General features: G+C 35.5%; 1 protein-coding gene across 10 annotated transcripts in view; it reads right to left on the bottom strand.

The window, feature by feature from the left end:
• The window catches only part of DNAH5 (dynein axonemal heavy chain 5), a 132,874-nt gene continuing 112,574 nt past the window's right edge, over window positions 1,290-21,589 (bottom strand). For 6 of the 10 annotated variants that reach the window (XM_021386852.1, XM_021386854.1, XM_021386853.1 and 3 more), the window contains 14 exons: window positions 21,321-21,564; window positions 20,128-20,242; window positions 19,658-19,848; window positions 18,415-18,536; window positions 16,832-16,981; window positions 14,754-14,999; window positions 12,981-13,200; window positions 12,130-12,335; window positions 11,122-11,325; window positions 10,387-10,602; window positions 8,010-8,222; window positions 5,834-5,986; window positions 5,059-5,290; window positions 1,290-3,799 (listed from right to left, as the gene is read on the bottom strand). In XM_021386852.1, the coding sequence (XP_021242527.1) occupies window positions 3,648-3,799; window positions 5,059-5,290; window positions 5,834-5,986; window positions 8,010-8,222; window positions 10,387-10,602; window positions 11,122-11,325; window positions 12,130-12,335; window positions 12,981-13,200; window positions 14,754-14,999; window positions 16,832-16,981; window positions 18,415-18,536; window positions 19,658-19,848; window positions 20,128-20,242; window positions 21,321-21,564 (2,664 nt within the window). In that variant the 3' untranslated portion in view covers window positions 1,290-3,647. Of the gene's footprint in view, window positions 3,800-5,058; window positions 5,291-5,833; window positions 5,987-8,009; window positions 8,223-10,320; window positions 10,603-10,648; window positions 11,007-11,121; window positions 11,326-12,129; window positions 12,336-12,980; window positions 13,201-14,753; window positions 15,000-16,831; window positions 16,982-18,414; window positions 18,537-19,657; window positions 19,849-20,127; window positions 20,263-21,320; window positions 21,565-21,589 lie in introns of those variants that run through there. The other 4 variants (XR_002435124.1, XM_021386857.1, XR_002435125.1 and 1 more) reach the window with 4 other exon arrangements.

Here is a 21,589-nt window from a genome sequence, read left to right as displayed (position 1 = left end):
GCTGAACGGCAGACACTGCTCTGTTCTCAGTACCCATTTCGATTGTCTTGATCCCTCCTATCTTCACTTCACGCAAAGAACATTCTCTTCTTGAGAAATAGTACAGAGATGGTTTTTATTGACTGCCCCAGTGCCACAGCTTGGCTTGTAAAACCCACAAGATGTGATAACGTGGACCATATCCCTGAACTAATTATAAAGATGTTAGTGCTGTTCCTATGCTTTTCACTGTCAGAGCCTTTTGCAAATACCAGTACCAAAAATACATGGAACATATCTGATTTCCATATTCCCAATGGACAGGTGCTAGAAAAAGAAACAAAATCAGTGTGGTTTAATATAGTGAGAACTGCATCCAAAATCTGGATGCCCCTGCTCTAGGACATACACTGTGAAATCCTGCCGCTATCTGTATAGCCATCGCCACTGTGACTCTACCATCCAATCAAGTCATCAAGACAAATCAGAATGGTAATAGAGTTCTCGAAGGTTTGGTACAATCACTGGAAACAATGTGTGTCTGAAACTTTCCTATATAGTTTGTGAGAAAAACAAAAACACTCTATACATGTCTAATATCCAGCATCTGCATACTCGTTAAAACAACAGCTACCACCCATAGTTACAAGTAATAGATCTAGAGAAGACATTCCCTAAAATAAAACTAATTCAGTAAATAGAATGTACAATAAAATATTGTGGTGATTCTGATCCCTTCTACTTCTTCTCAGACTTTTTTTCCTTCTCAACTGCAAGAACTCATTCAGCCCCATGAAAAAGCAATGTGCTACCCTGCTCATGAAGTACTATTTTGAGACAGCCTCTGGCTGTACTGGACTGCAAACACCAAACACAAGGGTTGGATGATATTTCCATGGCCTGATTTTCCATCTGGTCATTTGTGTGTTATAGAGAACAGAAACAACTGCATATCCAGAGCAAACAACTAGCTCTTGGAGCGCTACATTTTTTTTTTCATAAGGATTTCATTTATACTGGATTTGTCATAGATCCTTCTCTTCTGAAATTTCTCCTATTATGCATGCCTAATGCAATTCTTAATTGGTTTCTCATTTTTACATTTTCTCATTGTTGGGTCACTTTTTTCCAGAATGATAGAATCTCTTCAAAATATTTAAAATGAAAACTCAACAAGTATCTGTCTACTCTGATATACATTTCTGAGCTTGATCATTCCTTGATATAGTGTCAAGAAAAAATGTGAAGCAACTTATTCTATGTGTGAAATGAAGTAAACATTTTTCTTTGAAGGCACAAAGTCATTTTAATTTTGACTGCAATAATTTTTTATTGTCTGCACATTTTCTGCAAAACATCTCAATTGAAACAATATTGATTTATGTAAGTTAATACAACAGAAATTGATTTTCACATATGATGACTTGGGAAAGAGAGAATTTTTGAACACATTTTATTTCACAAAGCATTTCTGGACATGCTTTGCACACACTCTTTCCACAATTGTATACAAGAGCTAACAACAGGTTTCATCATTTCTCATTATTTACTTTCCTAGTAAATATTTATCAGATTAGCAAGGAAACTGACAGATTTGGTTTGGAAATATTAGTGGTAGGTGGACAGTTGGTCTAGATGATCTTGGAGATCTTTTCCAACCTTGGTAATTCTATGATTCTACGATTTTTTTGTAGCATCTTTCCCAAACCAATCAAATAGATGAGTCTATATAATAACAGAGTAGATCTGATGTCATGCCAAAAAGATGGGTTTACAAGGCAGGGCTTGATCTATGGAGGGTAACCAGGATGTGCACAGGTCAGTGATTGCCAAGAAAGCCCATTATAATGAGGCAGATCCAAGGTCAAATCAAAAAGCCAACAAAGTAGGTCAAGAGCAAGGTTTGGATTATAGACAAGGACACAGATGTAGCTGCACTGTAGCTGCAATTTAGCTCCTTGGTGAGGACCAAGTCCAAAAACTAAGTCCTTGGTAGAGACCAAGGGCAAGAACCTCACTTAAAAACAGCTTCCAGTGCAAGGAGAGGCAGCCTTCACTGAGACTTCTTCTTTCCACATCTCCAGTTGTCCCAAATTATACGCAAGCCCAGGCCACAAAGGCCCTGAGAGAGCAGGGTTACACACTCAGGGCCCAGACATGATCCTGCAATTCAAAAGAGCTTCTCACAAAACCCTTCCATGCCTTATCGTAGAATCATAGAATGGCCTGGGTTGAAAAGGATCTCAAAGATCATCTAGTTTTAACCCCCCTGCTGTGTGTAGGGTTGCCAACCACTAGACCAGGCTGCCCAGAGCCACATCCAGCCCTGCCTTGAATGCCTCCAGGGATGGGGCATCCACAACCTCCTTGGGCAACCTGTTCCAGCATGTCACCACCCTTATCTTCCACTCCTGCTGGCAGTTTTGCAGGCACCTAAAAACTTAATGCCAAACCTTACAAGAAACGGAGCTAGGAGAGTAGAACTAACAGTGACTGCTTCACTGATCTAACAGCCTTCAGCATAACTAGTACCACCAATGTGCATTTGCTTGGAGAACTTCCCTATTCCCCACATAAGCTTCATGGAAAATACCACCAAAAAAAATGCATGTGAAGTTCATTCACTGACAATTACTTTGTGCTTTGACATCTCCACTGAGTCTACAGCACTGAGTCTCCTCTCCTCGAAGGAGAGGAAGGTCTTGGTGAAAGACATGAGTTTACAGTAAGTTAGAACACTGATGAACATTTAGAGGACTTCCTGGAAATTAAGTAGATAATAACATTTCTCCTTGAAGGTAGATTCCCACATGAACCTATCTAGATGAAATGCAAAAAGACTGCAGCAGATATGTAAAAATAGAAGGAAAAAGGATAATATATAAAATCAAAATATTGTACAACTACAGCAGAAATAAAGCTAAAATTGTTGTCGTACAACTAATAATCTTGATGAAGGCTGACTCAAATCTGGTGTACTAGCACACAAAAATTTAAAAAATAAGCATTCTTATGCAATGCTTTCTTCCCCTCCAGTACATATTTATAAGTCATGAACCAGATAGAGAGGAATTCTGGCAGCTGTCAAATGCTTGTTTTATGTATGTTAGACAATGAATTTGTTCTCCAACAGTAGTGGAACAGGTGCAACATTGTTCCAATCTTACTTTCCTTACTTAGACAGCAAGCAAACTATAAACAGCCACAAGACAATCGTGGAATATCATCATGAAGGATATTAACTAATATGAGTGATCAGCTCAGCTTAGCTTTCCATAGTAGAATAAATAGATAAATAATGCATTTATTTGCTTGAAGGTAAGCCCTGATACAACCATAATTAACCACTGAAAGGTAACAATGTTCAAGACAATCTTTATTCAAGGTAAAATAAAGCACACAGTAGGGAGATAGGAAGTCTAAATATTTATCATTAAAAGACAGATATCAAAGTGGTGCTTGAATCAATTTAACAAATTATTATTACTCTAAGAATTAGCCTATATAAGCCTACTGTGCAAGTTTATTGAGAATGATTTACTAAAATTACCACAATGGAGTCTAGCACTTAGTAAATGCATTTTAATAAAGTGATCCATCCTATATCTAACTATATTGATGCCAACATTTAAAATCAGGAAAGAATACTCAGAAACCTTTTTTTAACACTATTTGACATCACACAGAAGTGCTACTCCACGCAGTACCCAGTGCTCTGGAGGCTGAAGGGTCCTAAGATCCACGGCAGCGATGTAATTCACATCTGTTCTAACAGCCTTCTTGTAGATTGGACACGAATATAGACGTGGGTCTTTTGAAGCTGAGAAGACAGAAAAGATGTAGAAGAAAATTAAACCGGGTTATAAAAACAGGACCTTAGTGGACTGGGCACAAGGAAATGTAAAACTGAATCAAAGTTCAATCACACACATTTATCCACCACCAAAGAAAAAATTTTTACTTGATTCTCACACTGTTCACCATTGTGCTATTGCTGATGAAGGCCACGTGCTACTTGAAATTCCGGGAGATTTAGGATTTAAAGTCAGCCACCAGAAATAGGATATAGAAAGAAATTTAAACGGACACTCTAGCCTGATGAGCACAACTATTAGTTCAACCTGCCTATTGAACATTAGGTCTTAATAATATATTATTATTGTGTCAAAATAAAAAAAAAAACACCATATTTATGGAAAAACAGGGAACAACATGTTTTGAAATGCATTTAGTATTTCAGAGTATAAATCATAGACTTCTTCACTTAGGAATCAGAACAATAGTCTAGTCTTGCTTAATATTTCAGCATTCATTATTTGGTATATTGGCTGCTTTCACAGTGATTATGTCTCTTATAAAAGATTAGCTACACAAAATCCTGGCAAAATAGTATGTAAGCAGGCTCTGCTTCTGGAGATGGAACACTTTTCAGCAGAAGCTTCCACTTTTACATTCAATATTGGATTTCATCAATATGTTTTCAATTTTTTTTTATTTGATTCGACCATCTTCTCGATCTAGGAGCTGCATTCTGCAGATATCCAGATTTCTGATCTATAAGCCATCATATCAAATGTTCACCAAACACTTCAAAATATCAGTGAGAAAATAGACTAATTCACTTCAGTGTCACACAATATCTATATAGTCTGTGAGAAAAGTAAGCAACAGTATCTCCAAAGTTGTATATTAAGAGCATCACTAGCACCTACATTAGTGTTAAAATTATGAATTTCTAATGGGAATTATGATCTTTCATCACAGTGGAAGTCTGAGGGCAAGCATGTTTGTCACATGAGGCAGAGAACAGTTCATCTGTTTTAAAAGTTCTTAATACAATTAATCTATCTAAATATTAGGGCAAGAAGTACCCATTATTAATTATCAAGGAAAACCAATGGCTTGTTTTTTGTGGAAGTCAAAGAAGTCTCCCTTGCTGAAAAAGATTCAGCATATTCACGTGAATAGGATATAGCCCAATGAAATTCCTAAACCCCAAGAGTCTTTCATGCAATTGAAAAAAAAAACAGTGACATTGAATTCTATCAAATTAATTTATTTTACAATACAGCTACTTACTGTTATTCTCTGCATATATCCTTATAACTGGCATCATCTCGAAGAGCACTTTGGGCTTAGATTCAGTCAGTCTCATGTTTCTTTTGTCCCAGCTAGCTCCTTCCAAATACAGCCCATACACATAGACACCTTCCACAGGAGGGCTTGTGATATCATCCTTCATCCATTTAGTGACCTCATTGCACAGCACTACACTGTCCAGAGCCCATCCTTTGTTAGCCCTTGTTATTTCCTGCCACAAACAGATAAAACTATGAACTATGCTGATCAGCATTCTTACTGCTCCCTTTTAAAGCAAAAAGTAGCTCACTTGCTAAATACAAGTAGTGTTCTGAGCAAACAACACAATCACTAAGTCCACAGAAATACATACATTAATAAATGCTCCAAACTTCATACTTGACAAGTATAAATAAATAAAACTCAGCTACTAACTTACAGAAGTGTAAAAAAAAATTAAAAGAGGAAAAGAAGTTCATGAGATATGAGACGTTAATTATCCACTCTAACTTAATAATATTGTAAGGTGGTGCCTACATACATAGGGCTAGTTTCAAAGTAGGAAAAATAAATTAACGTACTACTGATTGATAATGAAAAAGCATGTGTGGTGGAAGAACACTTCACTCAGAAAGACTTAAACAGTTAAGCAGACGTATGTCTTCCTTGTTGATAAGATAGAGCCATGTGCATAACTGAGCATTCAGCAAAGTAGTATATATTTTTTAAAAGTATATCTAATAATACACAAAGTGAGACTTTAAATGTTATTTACCTGTCTCATTGCAGTTAAAAAACCTTGGGGATTAAAAAATCCTGTTATCCAGAAGCAGTTTGGTCGGTTTTCAAAAACCCAACTGTAAAATTGGTGGTTTCTTTCTAGAAGTTCAGTAAACCAGAAACCAAGTGTACTGGATGCCCAAGATGCCTAAAAATATAATAAACAGCATGTTCATTTTCTAATCTTGTTCAGCAGTTTTAAAACATCGTATTCATGTCAATAGAATGCAATTCTTCACAAGGTAGTAAACAACTAGTATTCGTAAATTAGTATTAGTAAAGAATATTTAAAGTTCATTTTTCATATGTTAACTTTTAGCCTGATAGTTGCCTCATACTGAAACCTGAAGAAAATTCTTGTTCTGTTCAAATTCATGGCTAGTATTCCATTTAGATATGCTTAATGCTCCCTTTGGTAATTATCTATTTTATGACATTTTTGCAAAATTAGATAACCGTGTGAACTAGGAAGAATTATTGTCTATGTGTCTTTCTAAAGTCAGAGTCAATGCATCAAGTTAATAGGATTTCTGCTGAGCCTATTCAGTTTTTTTATGAAAAAAAAAAGTAAGGAAAATTGAGCTTACACTATGGAAAGATTTGTGATTATTTTTCTCTTTGAGTAGTCATATTATACTTGCGCCGTGAAGCATCTGTTATGGTCTATGTTTTGTACCATGAAAACACTTTGTTAATAATAGCAAAACAAAACAAACCTCTCTACATTTATTTCCATCAGTTGCTATTAACAGCTCTCGTTCTCCATGAAAACAATTTATATTTCCGATTTGTAAGTGAGACAGTGGAATAATCAAATTACATTCTTTAAATCAAAGAGAGCTGTCAGAGTTCAACACATGGATTGAAGACAAATCTAATACAATGAAATCTTTTAAATTAAAAAACGTAATCGCTTTCAAAAAAGATTAGCTGGATGGCTGGTTAATGTTTTCAAATATAATCAAATATTCACACTAAAATACACAAGTTGAAGAGTTCTTCAGATATCCCAGCAGCTAACTAATTCAAAGGAAGCCCAATTCTATCTGAAGTTAGGGGGGGCACATTTATGTCCATTTAACAACTCTAATTGAGTTGTCCAGTGAGTAGGAATTTCTCAATATGCAAAAAAAATTACAATAAGCAGTTTAATAAAACCCAGTGCCACTTCTGTCCATCAGACACTCTTTCTTCTGAGACAGATGGCATTTTATTTTATTCTGTATCAGTGTATAATTATTACAGAAATATTTAATTTTATCTCATTGTCAAAATAGCACCACCAGGACAGCTAGCCTAGCACAATGCTATAATATGAAAATCAGTTCAACTGATATTAAGTTGTTGTAGTAAACACCACTTCAATATCAACCATATCATACCAAGAAAAATGAAATGATCAATATTTCGCAAGTCTTCAGAAGGGCCATGACAGTGTCTAAGAGATTGGAGCATCTATCGTATGAGAAAGGCTGAAAGAGCTGGGATTGTATAACATGCAGAAGAGAAGGCTCAGGGGAGATAATATCAATGCTTATATCTCATGAGGGGAGAATGTAGGTTACGGAGTTCAGACTCTTCACAGCGACAGAGCTGTGAACAGGCACAAAACAAAACACGTAAAATTCCATTTTGATTTAAGAAACCGCTATTTTTTCTCCTCAGTGTGGGTGATTGAACACCAGAACACAGGATGGACAAAGGTTGTAGCCCTCATACTTGTAGAATCCTATGATACCTGCTCTAGTTGACCCTGCTTCAAGAAGTGCAATTGGACTAGACTATCTCCAGAGGTTCCTTCCAACCTCTACTGTTCTGTCCTAATCTCAAAGAATAGCAACATTGTACTCCACTAGTGTGGGTGCTATTTTTGAAAATCTATTATCACATTTAATGTTATTCTCTTCTCTGTAGCCTTCTAACCTGCCAACATGCAATAATCTGTTACAATGGGAAACGCCTGTATCTCCCACACTCGTTTCTTTTTTTATAAATTAAAGAGGACTTGCTTTGACTATGTTTATTTTTGCCCAAATTCTACCCCAGCAGTTGCACAGTATCCTAGTCAACATACACATTTATGTTTTTAAAAAGTATTTATTGTATGTCTAGAAGTTTATAATAAACACTTTTTTTCGCTAACAAAAAAAGAAAAAGTGATATGCTCTTACTTTTTTCCAGCTGGCAGGAATCCTCCCATCATACATGCAGTCTAAAGCATCCCTCAGGTTTTCACTCATAACAATTGTCCCATCAATGGCAAGTTTTAGATCAGTCAGTGTGCTTCTTACTAATGAAATAACTCTCTGCATTTGTTCAATCTCCTGTCGCAAAAATATGTTCATAGGCTGAAAAGGTCCCATGTCCTTCAGTTTCTCTTTTACCTGTAAGTAGTAAACCAAAGACCCCTCAATAGAAATAAAAGCCAAGGGTGGACATATGTCAAGGTCAGGCATCGATGCAATTTTTAAAATATAATACTTCTACTAAAGAAGTTAAATGGTCAGCTTGGTATATTTCTCAAGTGCTCTGCAAGACAGAAATACAGGATCTGTTCTAAGGAAAATCTATAATGCTGAGACTGGCTGTAGTTTTAGTTTAATTTATGATTCAGTCTGTATATAATTCTATAAGCTAAGGTAATTTAAGCAGCATTTAGGCCATATTTCATTTCAAGAACTTCGGCTTTAATTACAACAGGTACTTTCCAAGGTTCACTTTGTACTAACCAGTCAAGAGTGATTACCCCAGTCACTTTGCCTCAAAATACCAGCATTATTTATCAGCAGTATCTGGGAACTATCTGAAGAGAGATGGACTAACAGCTACCAGGAAATTTAGCCTGTCATTATGGCAATACAATTCTGACAAGCTTATAATCTTTTGCAGATCTCAGACTTCTGGTTCAGCAACTACGAAAGTCATAACATTCAGGATTCTAGGAAGACTCAGAAACTTCAGCAAGTACAAACCTTTGGAAGACTGCTAGATAGTTACTCAAAATTCAGATAACTCATCTGTTCAGATAAAGTATATTAACATAATTATATCACTTGAGTGAAGGGAGACTATGTAACTAATAATGGGCTGCAGAAAACATATAGCAGCAGATGTAAGGCATGGATACCTAAAGAGAGTATTCAAAAAGTTATTACTGTGAGAAAAAAAAGGAAAGACAGCTGTCAGATTGTACAGATCTCCTTGCTCCTTCTCATACCTCTGCATCCTGGCAAGGCATTTTAGGGGTTTATAAGCTACCAAGCCCTGTATTGAGTCTTCATGCTAACATCCATTAAAGATTAAGTCAAATGCCAGAAGATTAAGGATTGGAAATTTCATCATCCTCAAGAAAGAGATGGCAGGCAAAATATCTAATTAGTAAAACATCTAACTGCCTAGACAAGCAGGTGAATTCAGCAATCTTTTAAAGTTCACACTTGCACAAAACACAGGTGTGAGGTGTTTTTTCTTTTTTCTGATGATACATGGTGGTGCCTTACAACCATTTCGTCACAAAAATGTTGTAAATGCTTTTCTGGTGTCAGAAACAAACCTTCTTGCTTTCACGCTTTTGCAAATAAACAGAAATAAAAAAATTCAGCATTGTCTGTGGAATTTTCCTGGGAAATACAGGAACCTTAATTATTTTACAAGTAGTTTCGTCACATTCATTTGATGTTCATAACCAGCTTCATCTGGTAAGAAATATAATGTCAGTATCCTAAAATTCTGGGGTTCTAAAGTACAACTTAGAATGAAAGACCCAGAAACAACACAAATTATTCAAACACTTAACTAAGCTGTAGTTTTGAGGGTGGGGACAGAGTACAATCAATTTGTGTCCATATATTTTGTTATCAGTAAAATTTTTCTACCTTTAGGAAATTTCTCACCTCCAGAGATATCACATCTTCCACATAAACAGAGGTATACTCTACTATTTCAGAAACAAAATTACTGTGAAGGATCAATTGGCCATTACAAATATCATTACATGGCCTATCATGTGTAAATGTGAGTCCTGAGAACTAATGTTAGGCTTCAGACAATGAAAGCTATCAATTGTTAAACTTTTTAGCATTCATGTCGCTGAAAAAAAAATCAATCCCTTCCACTGAAAAGTAAAACAACCTAAAACTACCTACATGTTGTAAGTGGAATCCCAGAGTAATACATATATTAATGTCGTAATACTTCTAGAAGCACAAGTACACTTGTAACGCCACCTTAGCTCTCTACTACAATGTCAACAAGCTTACCTGAAACACTAATGACTCATTCTGCCCTCCCTAGTGCAAGGAACAACTTGAACACTAAGTGGTTTAATATTTTGAAAAAGCTCTTTAAAAAACAATTCAGTCCATACTTAGTGACTTCATTATAGATGTTAAGTATCTGGTCAGGCCTCTATAAAATACGTTTTTAAAGTACTGTTGAGATGAATGAGCACATACAAATTTTTAGAACAATTAATATTATTACTTTTTTTTTTTAATTTGCACAAAGTAAGATGTAGCAAATGTCTTTGACAGAATTTCAATATCTCACTTCAAACGGTACATAATCAGCAGGAAGTTTTTCCAGCATATCATCGGCCAGTCTAGCAACAACTGCCTCTCGGGTTTCACCTCCTCCACCAGAGCTGTCCTTTGGCTGAATACTGAGGATGATGTCCAACACATCTTTGGAAAGTTTACTTTCATAAGTGATATCAGCATTGGGGTGCAAACCAAATACCTCTGGTGTGTCATAAGAAGGAAGACTCTACAAAGTGAAAAATAAAAAGAGCACAACTAGAGATAGATTTATATAATAATTATATTTTTAAAATAAAAAATTCTTATATGGTCAAATAAGAGAATGGATCTCTTCAAACAGACTTACTGCAAATAGCTTGCTTTGAGCTATTTGTTATATCACAGTTCAAGTCACTCCAAAGTTAACAATAAATTCAGTTTTTACCTCCATACACTATTTGAATAGTCAGCTTGTTCTGTCATATCTCAACATTGTTTCTGTGAGGTCTGGATTCCACTCTATACTCTCTTTAATAACGGTACCCTTTCCAGTACATCCCTCCAGCAAATCACAGAAAAGAGCAGTGATGTGATGATAACGATAATTACTGCTCACACTAACAGATAAGCAGACAGTTAAAAGGTAATAGTCTGTGGAGACAGAATACATAAACTCAGAAGAAAAGACAAAATTCCAGAACTTGGGAACTTGCGAGAAACTTAAGGGAAATTTTTTCTTCCTGCTAAGCAGCTTTCATTTACTAACCTGTATGTACTGTAAGTATTGATCCACCGTAGTACACTTGGGTATGCCATATCCTCTGTAGAAGCAGAATTCTTGACTAAACATTTTTTCACTGAACCAGACCTTAACAAAGGTGTTCATCAGCCTTTTGTCATAGTCATCTGTCACACGGCCACCATACTGGATCTCACCTATCATGTAACAAACAGTACTCCAGGAGATCCCCTACAACCAGACAGAAAGAATTGACTTCAGCTAATCCTCTTCTCACTTATTTATATCTCCATTAGTAAGACCATCTGATACGCTAAATCCTGCATTTCTGTCCCTTTTGGAAGATAGTTATTTTCTTACTACTCTTGTGTTTCTATAATGCTGTGTCTCCAGAACACCCTTCAAGGATCTCTCAGAATAGCTTGACAACCAATTCAAAATGCTGTTCTTGAACCTGAGCAAGAAGGGTACAACTACACTCCCATCATGCTTTCAGCTTCTTTTGAAATGTTAATTTCAAAGTGATCTTCCACATACCTCTCTATACAACAAATGATCATATGAAAGTGAGGAAAGTAAGTAGTCTTATGCTGTCAGTAAAGGCAACCATCCACTTCTTTATACTGCCAAGCTAGCTTGGAGAAATTGAGTCAACATTTTTACTCAAAACTGATTTAGACAAAAGAGTATAAAAGTGGTTCATTTTAAATTATCTGATGTAGTTAGCACTGAAAAGGAGATCTATATTTCTAAGGTTTATACTACTGAAATTTTAGATGGAGAAGGCTTGGAGCATTGTTTTCAGTTTCTGTTTTGTTTAAATGTACAAGTTAATTCGGAAATACTACATGCACAGAAGTCTAATTTAAACCTCCTGTGCTACAAACAAATATACTTGAAATACTGAATGTTTGTGGAAGTTAAACAGCAATTTTAAATCATGTTTGTGTTTCAGTTATTGGAAACTACGTATATATATTCTGCTATTGAAAACATTCATAGCACTAAGCCACCTTCCCCAGAAATCTTAATTACCTTCTTGGAATCCGTGCCATCCAAGTGGTTTTGAATAAATTGCACAGTGGCATTGAAATCAGCTTGGTTAAACTCATAGGGTATATTCCAACCCAGAGATCCAAATTTGCGTCTTTCTTGAATAGTGGAGTGTAGAAAAGCAACACCATACAGCATCGGTTTCCACTGTACCATGTCACTGAAATCTAGCAAATCCTGGCTGACACCTATTGGTTATAAATGAGTTTTATGAGAAGGAATAGTATTTTCAAAAGTACTTCAAATCAGTACTAAAACATCAGTCCTAGAGATATTTAGCTGGCTATCTGCCTCACCCAGGAGGAAATTACTGTCCTACCCATTGTTCAATGCTGGAAACTGTTCATATCAGTAACACAAATTAAAATAGTACTATAAATTAGCCCAAACAAAAGCAGTAAACTTCAGAAAACAAACAATTTACTAATAGTTGAATTCATGTTAAGTTCCTTTCTCCAGAGTCTCTTTAAATACAGACTTGTATTGAATGCAGTAAAGAGCATTTAATTGCCAACAAAGACTAACATGTTGCTTTTCTGACAAATTACACAAGGAGATTAACAATTTAAACATTTAGAAGTGAGTAGAAGCGAATATCTGAGAACAGAAAAAGTATTTCCATGTTTTGCTATCTACAGTTCTGGTATCAGAACTTCAGCAGATCCTCTCTTCCTTCTAATTTTCAAAATTTCTAGCTCAAAGAATCAATATGTGTCCTGGCATTGCAGTGATCATAATTGTTTTCAGGTACTATCAGTGGATACCAAGTGACCACATACTAACTGCAAAAAGTCCAAAAATAAAATTTAATTTTGAATCACTCTAGTACTCACCACTGTATGTTCTCTTTAGTCCAGCTCTGAGCCCTTGTGGTGGTTCATTAGTAAACTTAATACACATTTGGAGAAGGCTGATGGGGAACTGTTTGTGGATTTCAGTTGTCATCCATAGTCGAAAGCCTTCATGGACAGTCTCTGCCTCTATTATAGTGTCCATCAACTCATCCAAAAAGTCAAGTCCAAGGTGGCAGTTCTGCAGAAGTGCCCAACCTCCCTAGTTTAAAATGGCAGAATATTATCAACAGTGTTTGCACACTAGAAGCACTAAAATCAATCTTTGTTTATGATGTAGGTTAAGAACAAAGACAATGTATCTTAATCAAATCAAAACAGAGTATAAGCAGTCTATGTGTTTATGAAAGATATTAAAGGAAGAAATTCTCCACAGCAGTTTTGCACTACAGGCCCATTAAATCAAAATCAAGACCTTAATCATTTACTTTTTTGTACATTTCATTTACATTTCTTGTACAGATGGAGACCAGAATCCAAAGCAATGTTACACATGCAGTTAACAACGTATTTTTTCTCCGGTAGAAATCTCATGTGAGCTAAGCTGTAGGCTGCTCATTCTGGAGTTGTTAGCTTGTTTGGTTTTATCATTTAAACAAGAGGTCCTTAACTGTGCAATCTGGTCTTCTCAGCTAGTCCCTACCATTTCAGTACATTTAAAACATATCTGGGTCTGATTATAGCGCTGATAAACTTCAGAAATGTTGACTTTCTAGATAAACCCATGATTTCATTGATCACTGATCAGAAGTGGTTCCATAAGTAGAATAAACTTCTCTTTGGCAGCTTGCTAAATCTGGTTTCTCAAAAGGGTCATAGGCTTGGAAAAAATAATCATATGTAGATGATCTCAATAAACAGCTGTTAAACAATAGATATGAAAATGATCTCATCTGAATTACTGTATTTCATATGGATGTCTCCATATCTGCTTATTGAGAGTATGTGAGACAGTGAGGGAAAGTAACTACATTTCTTTTAACTAAACAAAAGAGCTCTTTATTTTTTGAACATGTTTCTTCTCATTTGATCTGCTAATTAGATTTTAATGTGAAGGTGTCAAATGAGAATCAAGAGGCAGAATTCAGAGGAAAACTAGTTATACAGACAAGGAAGAAGCATGTATCTCCAAAGAGTAAGAAGCTTAAACTGTTCACATTAGCAGTGCTATTATATGATGGGCAAAGTTTGTTAAATTGAGACTTGTCAGCATTTGTTTCACATAGAAAATTTTATTTTTTTATTCTACCACTTTTCTCTTTTAAATGTCTATAGTATTAGATTGTCCATCCCAATTCAAAATGTAGGCAATAGAAATACAAGCTATTTAGCTGAACAGCCTTGTTCTTCCCAAGGTGATGTAACTATTAACTACATGTTTGGAATTCATCTTCTTCATTTAACACATCTGTAGTGGTAAAAATACAATTCTGGAAAAAAAAATGAAATGCCTGATGAAAAACATTTAAAATTCATGCAATTTAAAAAATTTATCAATTCAAATATGCTCACCAGTCAACAGCCTACAGGAAAAATTCCATTTTGTATGAAAAACAATCATGTGTTCACAAAATCAAGAAGTTTATTATGTTTGATTAAATGAATGTGAAAAGAAAGTTCGATTGCCTAGGACATGTATTTATGCAAATGATAAGTTCTTAAATCAGCATTAACTACACAACAAAAACCTTTGTTTAATGGCAAGAGTTTTAGTTGATAATTTTCCAAAAAAACATTCAGATATTTGTCTCTTACATGAGCCATTGTCTGCTGCAGAAGTTTACGAGCATGAATTTCCTGCCCCTGGCCCATGGAAACATAACGTGTATCTGTCTTCAGCCTTTTTCCCAAAGCAATGATGGAGTCTGTAGGATCAGAGCCCATGGAAAGAAAGCATATGAGAGGAATACGTGGACCTGACTCTTCACATGTCTTCTCCAAGTCCAGGATGACTCCTTCTGCATATTTCTCACCCATAGTGTCAACAATGTATTTTCTTGCCTATATTGAAAAGGATAAATCTTACCATCCTACATAATCACTTAATATCATTTTCTTCCCAGTGTAAATACAACTACTATATGAACAGAAGAGCAAATGCTGTAAAATTTACATAGGCCTTTTCCTATAATAAAAATTTATAAAATATAGAATGTTATACCACATACAATGTAATAGCAGAAATAAAAACACACAACTAACCTGTTTTTATATGTTAACATACCACACTGTCTTTGAAAGTGTTCTCACAGCTTTACAAAACCACTTAAAAGTTACTAAATATTCTATTACATATAGCTACACACGTTGTTATGTACATATAACATATTACACATAATACCTACATATATTACAGACTAATAAAAAAATAACCTTGCTAAATAGAAAATTTTTAAATACACGAAGACATTATCTTTGAGGGAAAAGATAAGAAACATATACAAGATAAGCCCCAAAGTCATTAGGTCTTTACCACCTTTATGCTTAAAGAAATTATAAATAAATGGTAATAAGGATGAAAAATCCTGAGGAAGTACGTAAAGACCACCTCTGTTATACCTCATTTATTTACTGCAAAAAAATGTTAGATTATTCTTCCTTTACAAAACGTAAAAGGCTCTTTCAAACAGTTTGAGATAATCTTTCTTGTACTCTTTCCCAATACATTGCTTGACTCTTAATCTCCCGATTAATACTTAGGATCATAGAACCACAGAATGGTTTGGGTTGGAAGGGACCTTTAAGATCATCCAGTTCCAACTCTCCTGCTATAGGCAGGGACACCTCCCCCTAGACCAGGTTACTCAAAGCCCCATCCAGCCTGGCCTTGAATGCCTTCAGACATTCACAACCTCACTGGGCAACCTGCTCCAGTGTCTCACCACCCTCACAGTAAGCAATTTCATATCTAGTCTAAAGTGACACTTCCATGTTACTTCTCAGAAAAACATATTTAGCATTTGATAAACTATTAGTTTTCCTAAAACAGTCATAAGATGAAAGGCTATCTTGCTCCCATTAACAGACCTGAGGAAGAGCTAATTTTGCTCACCTAGTTTCAGATACATTGTACACATCTAAGACATTCATTACACAGCACCACTTAGCCTTTTATTGACCAAAGTTATGCCAATAAATGCTGAGACTTTCTTTGGATTCAGTCGCAATGTCTAAATGTTTGCATCCATAAAATGAATACCACATAATTAGTGGTGCATTCTGACTTCAGTAAATTACCATCACTCTGAAATTATCAGCAACTGCATAATTTTTATTCTTTTGCATTGGAGCAACACAAAGACTAAAAACAGGCTCCTAGAATCTGACTTTTAAAAATAAGTTTTATTATTTTATTACAATTTAATTTTATATTTCTCTCCTTTCTAAATAGATGGTTTGAAATTTAAAATTTTGAACAGACATTAATATGGATTTTTCTAAGGTTGGTCTTACCAACCCATGCAAGTTCCATGCAAGAACTGGTTCCTCAATTAAATTATGTTCATGTTACATCTTTCCCCAGTCAATAAAGTAATGAAAAGATTTGTCTTGAGCCTAAAAAGAGGGGACTTCTACAATACCAGTGAGTAATATTAGCAAGAACAGTTAAAAATACAGTCTGAACTGATAAGGTAGAACTGGATAAACACATCAGTTTCCAGATGAAATCCCATAGCCATACTAAAATATATCTGAATCATTTTGAGAACATGAAAAAAAATGCATAGGTTATCAGTCTGAGAAGAATTTCAGAAAATTCAGTGTAAAGGTCCATTAGAAAAATTCCTTTTAGTATCAAACCTGGATAGACTATGCTAGCCATATAAATGTACCTGAGCTATGGTCCTGTCAGGGCACAAAGATCTGATAAGAAGAAGATGTCTGAAGCAATCCAGGGACTGACCATAGCCACAAGGAACCAGTTCTTCTTCAGGATTCTCTTTATCAAACCACATTTTCCACTCTTTTTCTGCTCTAGAAATCTGTGGTTATACCAACAAAGGAGTATATTTCATGAAACACATGGCACATTAAAAAATATTGCAAGCTCACAAGCTTCTAAAGGTCAAAGACGCTTAATCCACACACAAGTATTTGTTTATCAGTGTTACTACACAGATTTAGTGTGGCTATTAAGATAGAGGATAAGCTTTCAAATTATCAGTACAAAACTTCACAATGCAACAATGCCTTTAAGTATTCATATTTTGAAAAGAAGGGCTACTGCTAAGTATTTTCCTCTAATGAAATAACTACATAGCAAGGTCAGAAAGCAGATAGCTCGGCTGTTAGCTTTGAGAACACTAAGTACATGTCTACTCCCCACAGTACAGAAGGTATTATCCACATATAATAAATGCAATTTACTTACTCCACTTTACTATACACTTAGTATCCATCAAGGCTCTTCAAGGTGCATGTAATCAGTAAAATGTTGGAACAAACATCACAAAATATAGTTTTTAGAAAGCAAGACAGGGATGCAAGAAATTCTAACAATCTTGAGGAAGAAGAGACAAATTCCACCACGTGAATTGCATAATGGCAAGCTGCTGCTGGAGCAGGTCCAAAGAAGTGTTGGAGCAGGTCCAAAGAAGGGTGACAAGGCTGGTGAAGGGCTTGGAGAATATGCCCTATGAGGAGCGACTAAAGGAACTAGGGCTGTTTAGTCTGGGGAAGAGGAGGCTGAGGGGAGACCTCATTGCTCTCTTCAAATACCTGAAAGGTGATTGCAGTGAGAGCGGGGTTGGTCTCTTCTCACTGGTGACAGGACAAGGGGAAATGGCCTCAAGTTGCGCCAGGGGAGGTTTAGGTTGGATATCAGGAAAAACTTCTTTACAGAAAGGGTTGTTAAGCACTGGAACAGGCTCCCAGGGAGGTGGTTGAGTCACCATCCCTGAATGTCTTTAAAAACCATTTGGATGTGGTACTCAGGGACATGATTTAGCGGTGGGTTGTTAGAGTTAGGGTAGCATGGCTAGGTTGTGGTTGGACTTGATGATCTTGAAGGTCTTTTCCAACCTGAGCAATTCTATGATTCTGTGATTCTAAGTTTAAAGATGTATCCCAAAGTAAAAGGAGTATAACTGTAGTGTGTGAAAGTTTCTATTTTCTTTCAATTTTCCTGTGTTGGTTTTGTTTTGTGAATGTTTTTTTGCCTGTTTTTGTTGTTGTTTGTTTGGGTTTTTGGGGGGAGGGTATTGTTTGCTGATAGCTTTTTTTTGATGCTGCTTTTTATTTTCTTATTTTTAAGTCTTTTTATACTGGTTGCTTAGCAGTCAGGGCCAAAACTAATTACTTTGGAGCCATAATTTTCATTCTGTTTACAAAATAAACCCATTTCTCAGTCTATGTCTTGATCATTATCAAGTAATCATCCCCAAACAAGAGATTATTTTAAAAAGCTTTTGCTTACTTGATCAAGAATATCTGAAAATTGGCTAAGTTTACTAAGCTCCACCAAATTCAGCCAAGTCATATCTGGGATCCACTTAGCTGCTTTGGGGGGACAAGCTTTAAGGTCCAGGGAAGCACCACCTGAAATTTGAAAAAAAAAAAAAGAAATGAGGGGAAAATTTGGAAAACATAAACTAGATACCACAGGACTATTTCACATGACTTCTAGACTTCCCAGTCTGGAGATATACTCTATAATATAGAATAGTCATAAATAAATTTCTGAGTAAGCTTGAGTTTATAGAGAAAAAAAAGTTAAGCTCAGTTTCAAATACTTTTCTTCAACATTTGTTATTGTAGATAATGTGATAAGTTATTCAGTATGTATATTTGCCTTCCTTGGAATTCCACTGAAACTAAAAGAGAGCAAAACAAATAAAAAGTAAACACAAGCTACAAGCAACAAGAATTTTAATCATGAGGCTACAGGGATTGTCCATCTGCAAGTCACGCCAAGTTTGGTGACATACAGTTTGCAGTTTGGTTAGCTTACATTAAATGTGTTTTTGTTGTACCTCAATCTTTGCTTCTTTCTTGAGGATTTACTTAGCTATTTCCTTGTACAATGTGCCTGAAAATAAATCTTTTCTGAGAAATGTACGTTTGAGAAACTAAGATTTTCTGAAGATTCAACATGGAAAAAATAAGTTATAATCCATAAGTAAATGTTGCCTAGAAATTTAGGAACATCTTGGAAAACCTTGGAACAACTCCATGCTTTTCACTGCAGGTACCGTTTCCTTGCCATGAAGATTAATGCCATCAACTTGTGTTCAGCTAGAAGTCAGATATTCTTTTAAACTGTTAGCTTTGCTTTCCTTTCCTTTTTGCTTGCTTGTCAGCCCACAATTACCGAATAAACTAAAAGCTGTTCAGTATAATTATTTTTCAAGGTCAAACCACATACATGGTGGTATCTGAACAGTAGTCATAAATATCAACTGAAATGATTGTTATCAATTTTCCTTTTAGATTCCCATGATTCTCATAGCTAAACTTATCAAAATTCAATGTGCCCCTTTAAATTAGAACTAGCATATGAAATTGTCTGTCACTAGAACAGAATGATAAGCATGTATTCCTTCACTTGAATGAGTTCTCATGTTCAAAAAGGAAGCACTAGGCTAGTAGATACAACCACAGCTCATAAATTTTCTGCAATAATATATACACTCTACATAAAACTGTTCTGTAGTTTCAACCTTTAATAAGTGTCAGAAATTCTTCATGCTTCACTCTGTTTCTTTGTATATCGATCTTCAAAGTAAGTAATAATGTGAAAAGAAATTTGTGCTCCTCATAGAGTCCTCGGGCTGCATATTTGAACACCTCATATGTCATGTGTTCGATAATATTAGTAATCCTCTTGCTAGTTATAGGGCTCTTGGTAGACCTGTTGAACAAAAGATCTGCAGTTGAATGTCAATTTGGATAGGCCTTATTAAAGAGAATGCTATGTAGAAGAGAAAAAGGCATAGCTCAAAATTCTGAAATATCAGACAGCAGCTAACTGGTAACGAACAGACAAAGGCCTACAGCTTTTAAACTGACAATTCCTGTCAAGAAACTGGCAATGCTATTCTTTCTGGTATTAGATTACAAAAAGTCTTTATTGAACTACAGACCCCTCTGTGAGTGGATAAGTATGAACAATACTTGTTAGCAAAATTACCTGGCTAGGGAGCTGTCAAAAAGCCCCAAAAACTGCCGAAGTGAAGTCTGATACATCACGTTGACCATGCTCATCTCAGTAATAAGGAAGTATAAGATGCTACCTCGAGTTGCAACTGAAGAATAGAAAACAAGCCTGTTTTCAAATTAGAAATGCAACGTAGAGAACTTTAAACTCTACAACAAAAACATTGAGTTGAAGAATACATGTTATCTGAAGGTCTTTGAGTTGCTCCGTTCTTTACTGGCCAGAAAAATATTTAAAAAGTTAATCTTCATTTACGCATGCACAAAAGAAAATCTTTTCTGTAATTAATGCATACTATATAAAGCTCAGTTTACAATTATGAGCATATTTGGAGAAAAACTAGATGTTCGGATATTCAGTTAAACATTAGACTATAAAAAATACGTTGGTTTCAAGTACTGCTTGAGTATCCAAACCAATTTCTCTTACAGAATTTTATAAGAGTCATAAAAAAAGCCAAATGGATTATATTGATTTCACTTACCCAGCACTGCTTTAAATTATTTTCAGAAGCCATTCAGTTTTAAATACAAAGATTTTATAAAAACCGCAATGATTTCTGCTACATTAACTGTACCGTTTTATACATTTTCTAAAATCCAAGTATAACGATATTCCAGAGAGCACCTTGTTTCACATTTTCACCTGTCAGTTTAAAGCCAGAAGACTGATGAAATGTGTTGACTATAATTGCTTAAGGGTCCAAGACAGGATATCATCAAAACAGACACAAAGCATTTACCTTTATCCTGCTCCCTAAAATAGTGCACCATACAGTTACCCAAATACCCTAAAGACTACTCTCACGGACAGTCCATAAAAAGTGTCAACATTTTAACAGCTGAGAGAGAATAATCAAGCCATCCATGCTTCTTCTGCAGTAGATTAGATAGACAGGTACCTTCCTATAAGGAGCAGCAGGAAGTCCAGGGAAAGAATAGATCATTCCATTTTATAAAAATCTGACAGGAAGTATAACATTGATTATTTTGTCTACCATAACTCAATAAGCCATTTCCTAGATACATTTTGCTTACAGGAAAACACAAATGCTTCCCACTCATTATGTTCATTCTGATTTCATTCTGTCATTTCTCTTACTCTAGGTATTGCTCTTTTTACCATATGCTCTAGTCATTTCCCTTCTATCACTACCTTGCACTCACCAGGTCTGTATTCTTCACGAGCTGAATTTATCTGTACCTCTGTTTCAGCGGAATTTTGCAGTTTCTGTGTTACCTCCTCAGCTGTCTTTTTAGTGTTACTCAGAACAATGATTAAACTATCATCATCCGCCAGAGAACCCTTAGTGCTTGTAAGTCGGAACAGAAGGTTATCTTCTAGCTCTTTCATCCTCCTTTTGTTTAAAGTCACATCTTCCATAAGATCTGTTCTTTCTTTCTCTAATTCCTGTTGAAATACATGGTAATAATTG

Source organism: Numida meleagris, chromosome 2 (assembly GCF_002078875.1).
Source record: "Numida meleagris isolate 19003 breed g44 Domestic line chromosome 2, NumMel1.0, whole genome shotgun sequence".
Classification (NCBI taxonomy): domain Eukaryota; kingdom Metazoa; phylum Chordata; class Aves; order Galliformes; family Numididae; genus Numida; species Numida meleagris.
This window is presented reverse-complemented; position numbering and strand designations above follow the sequence as displayed.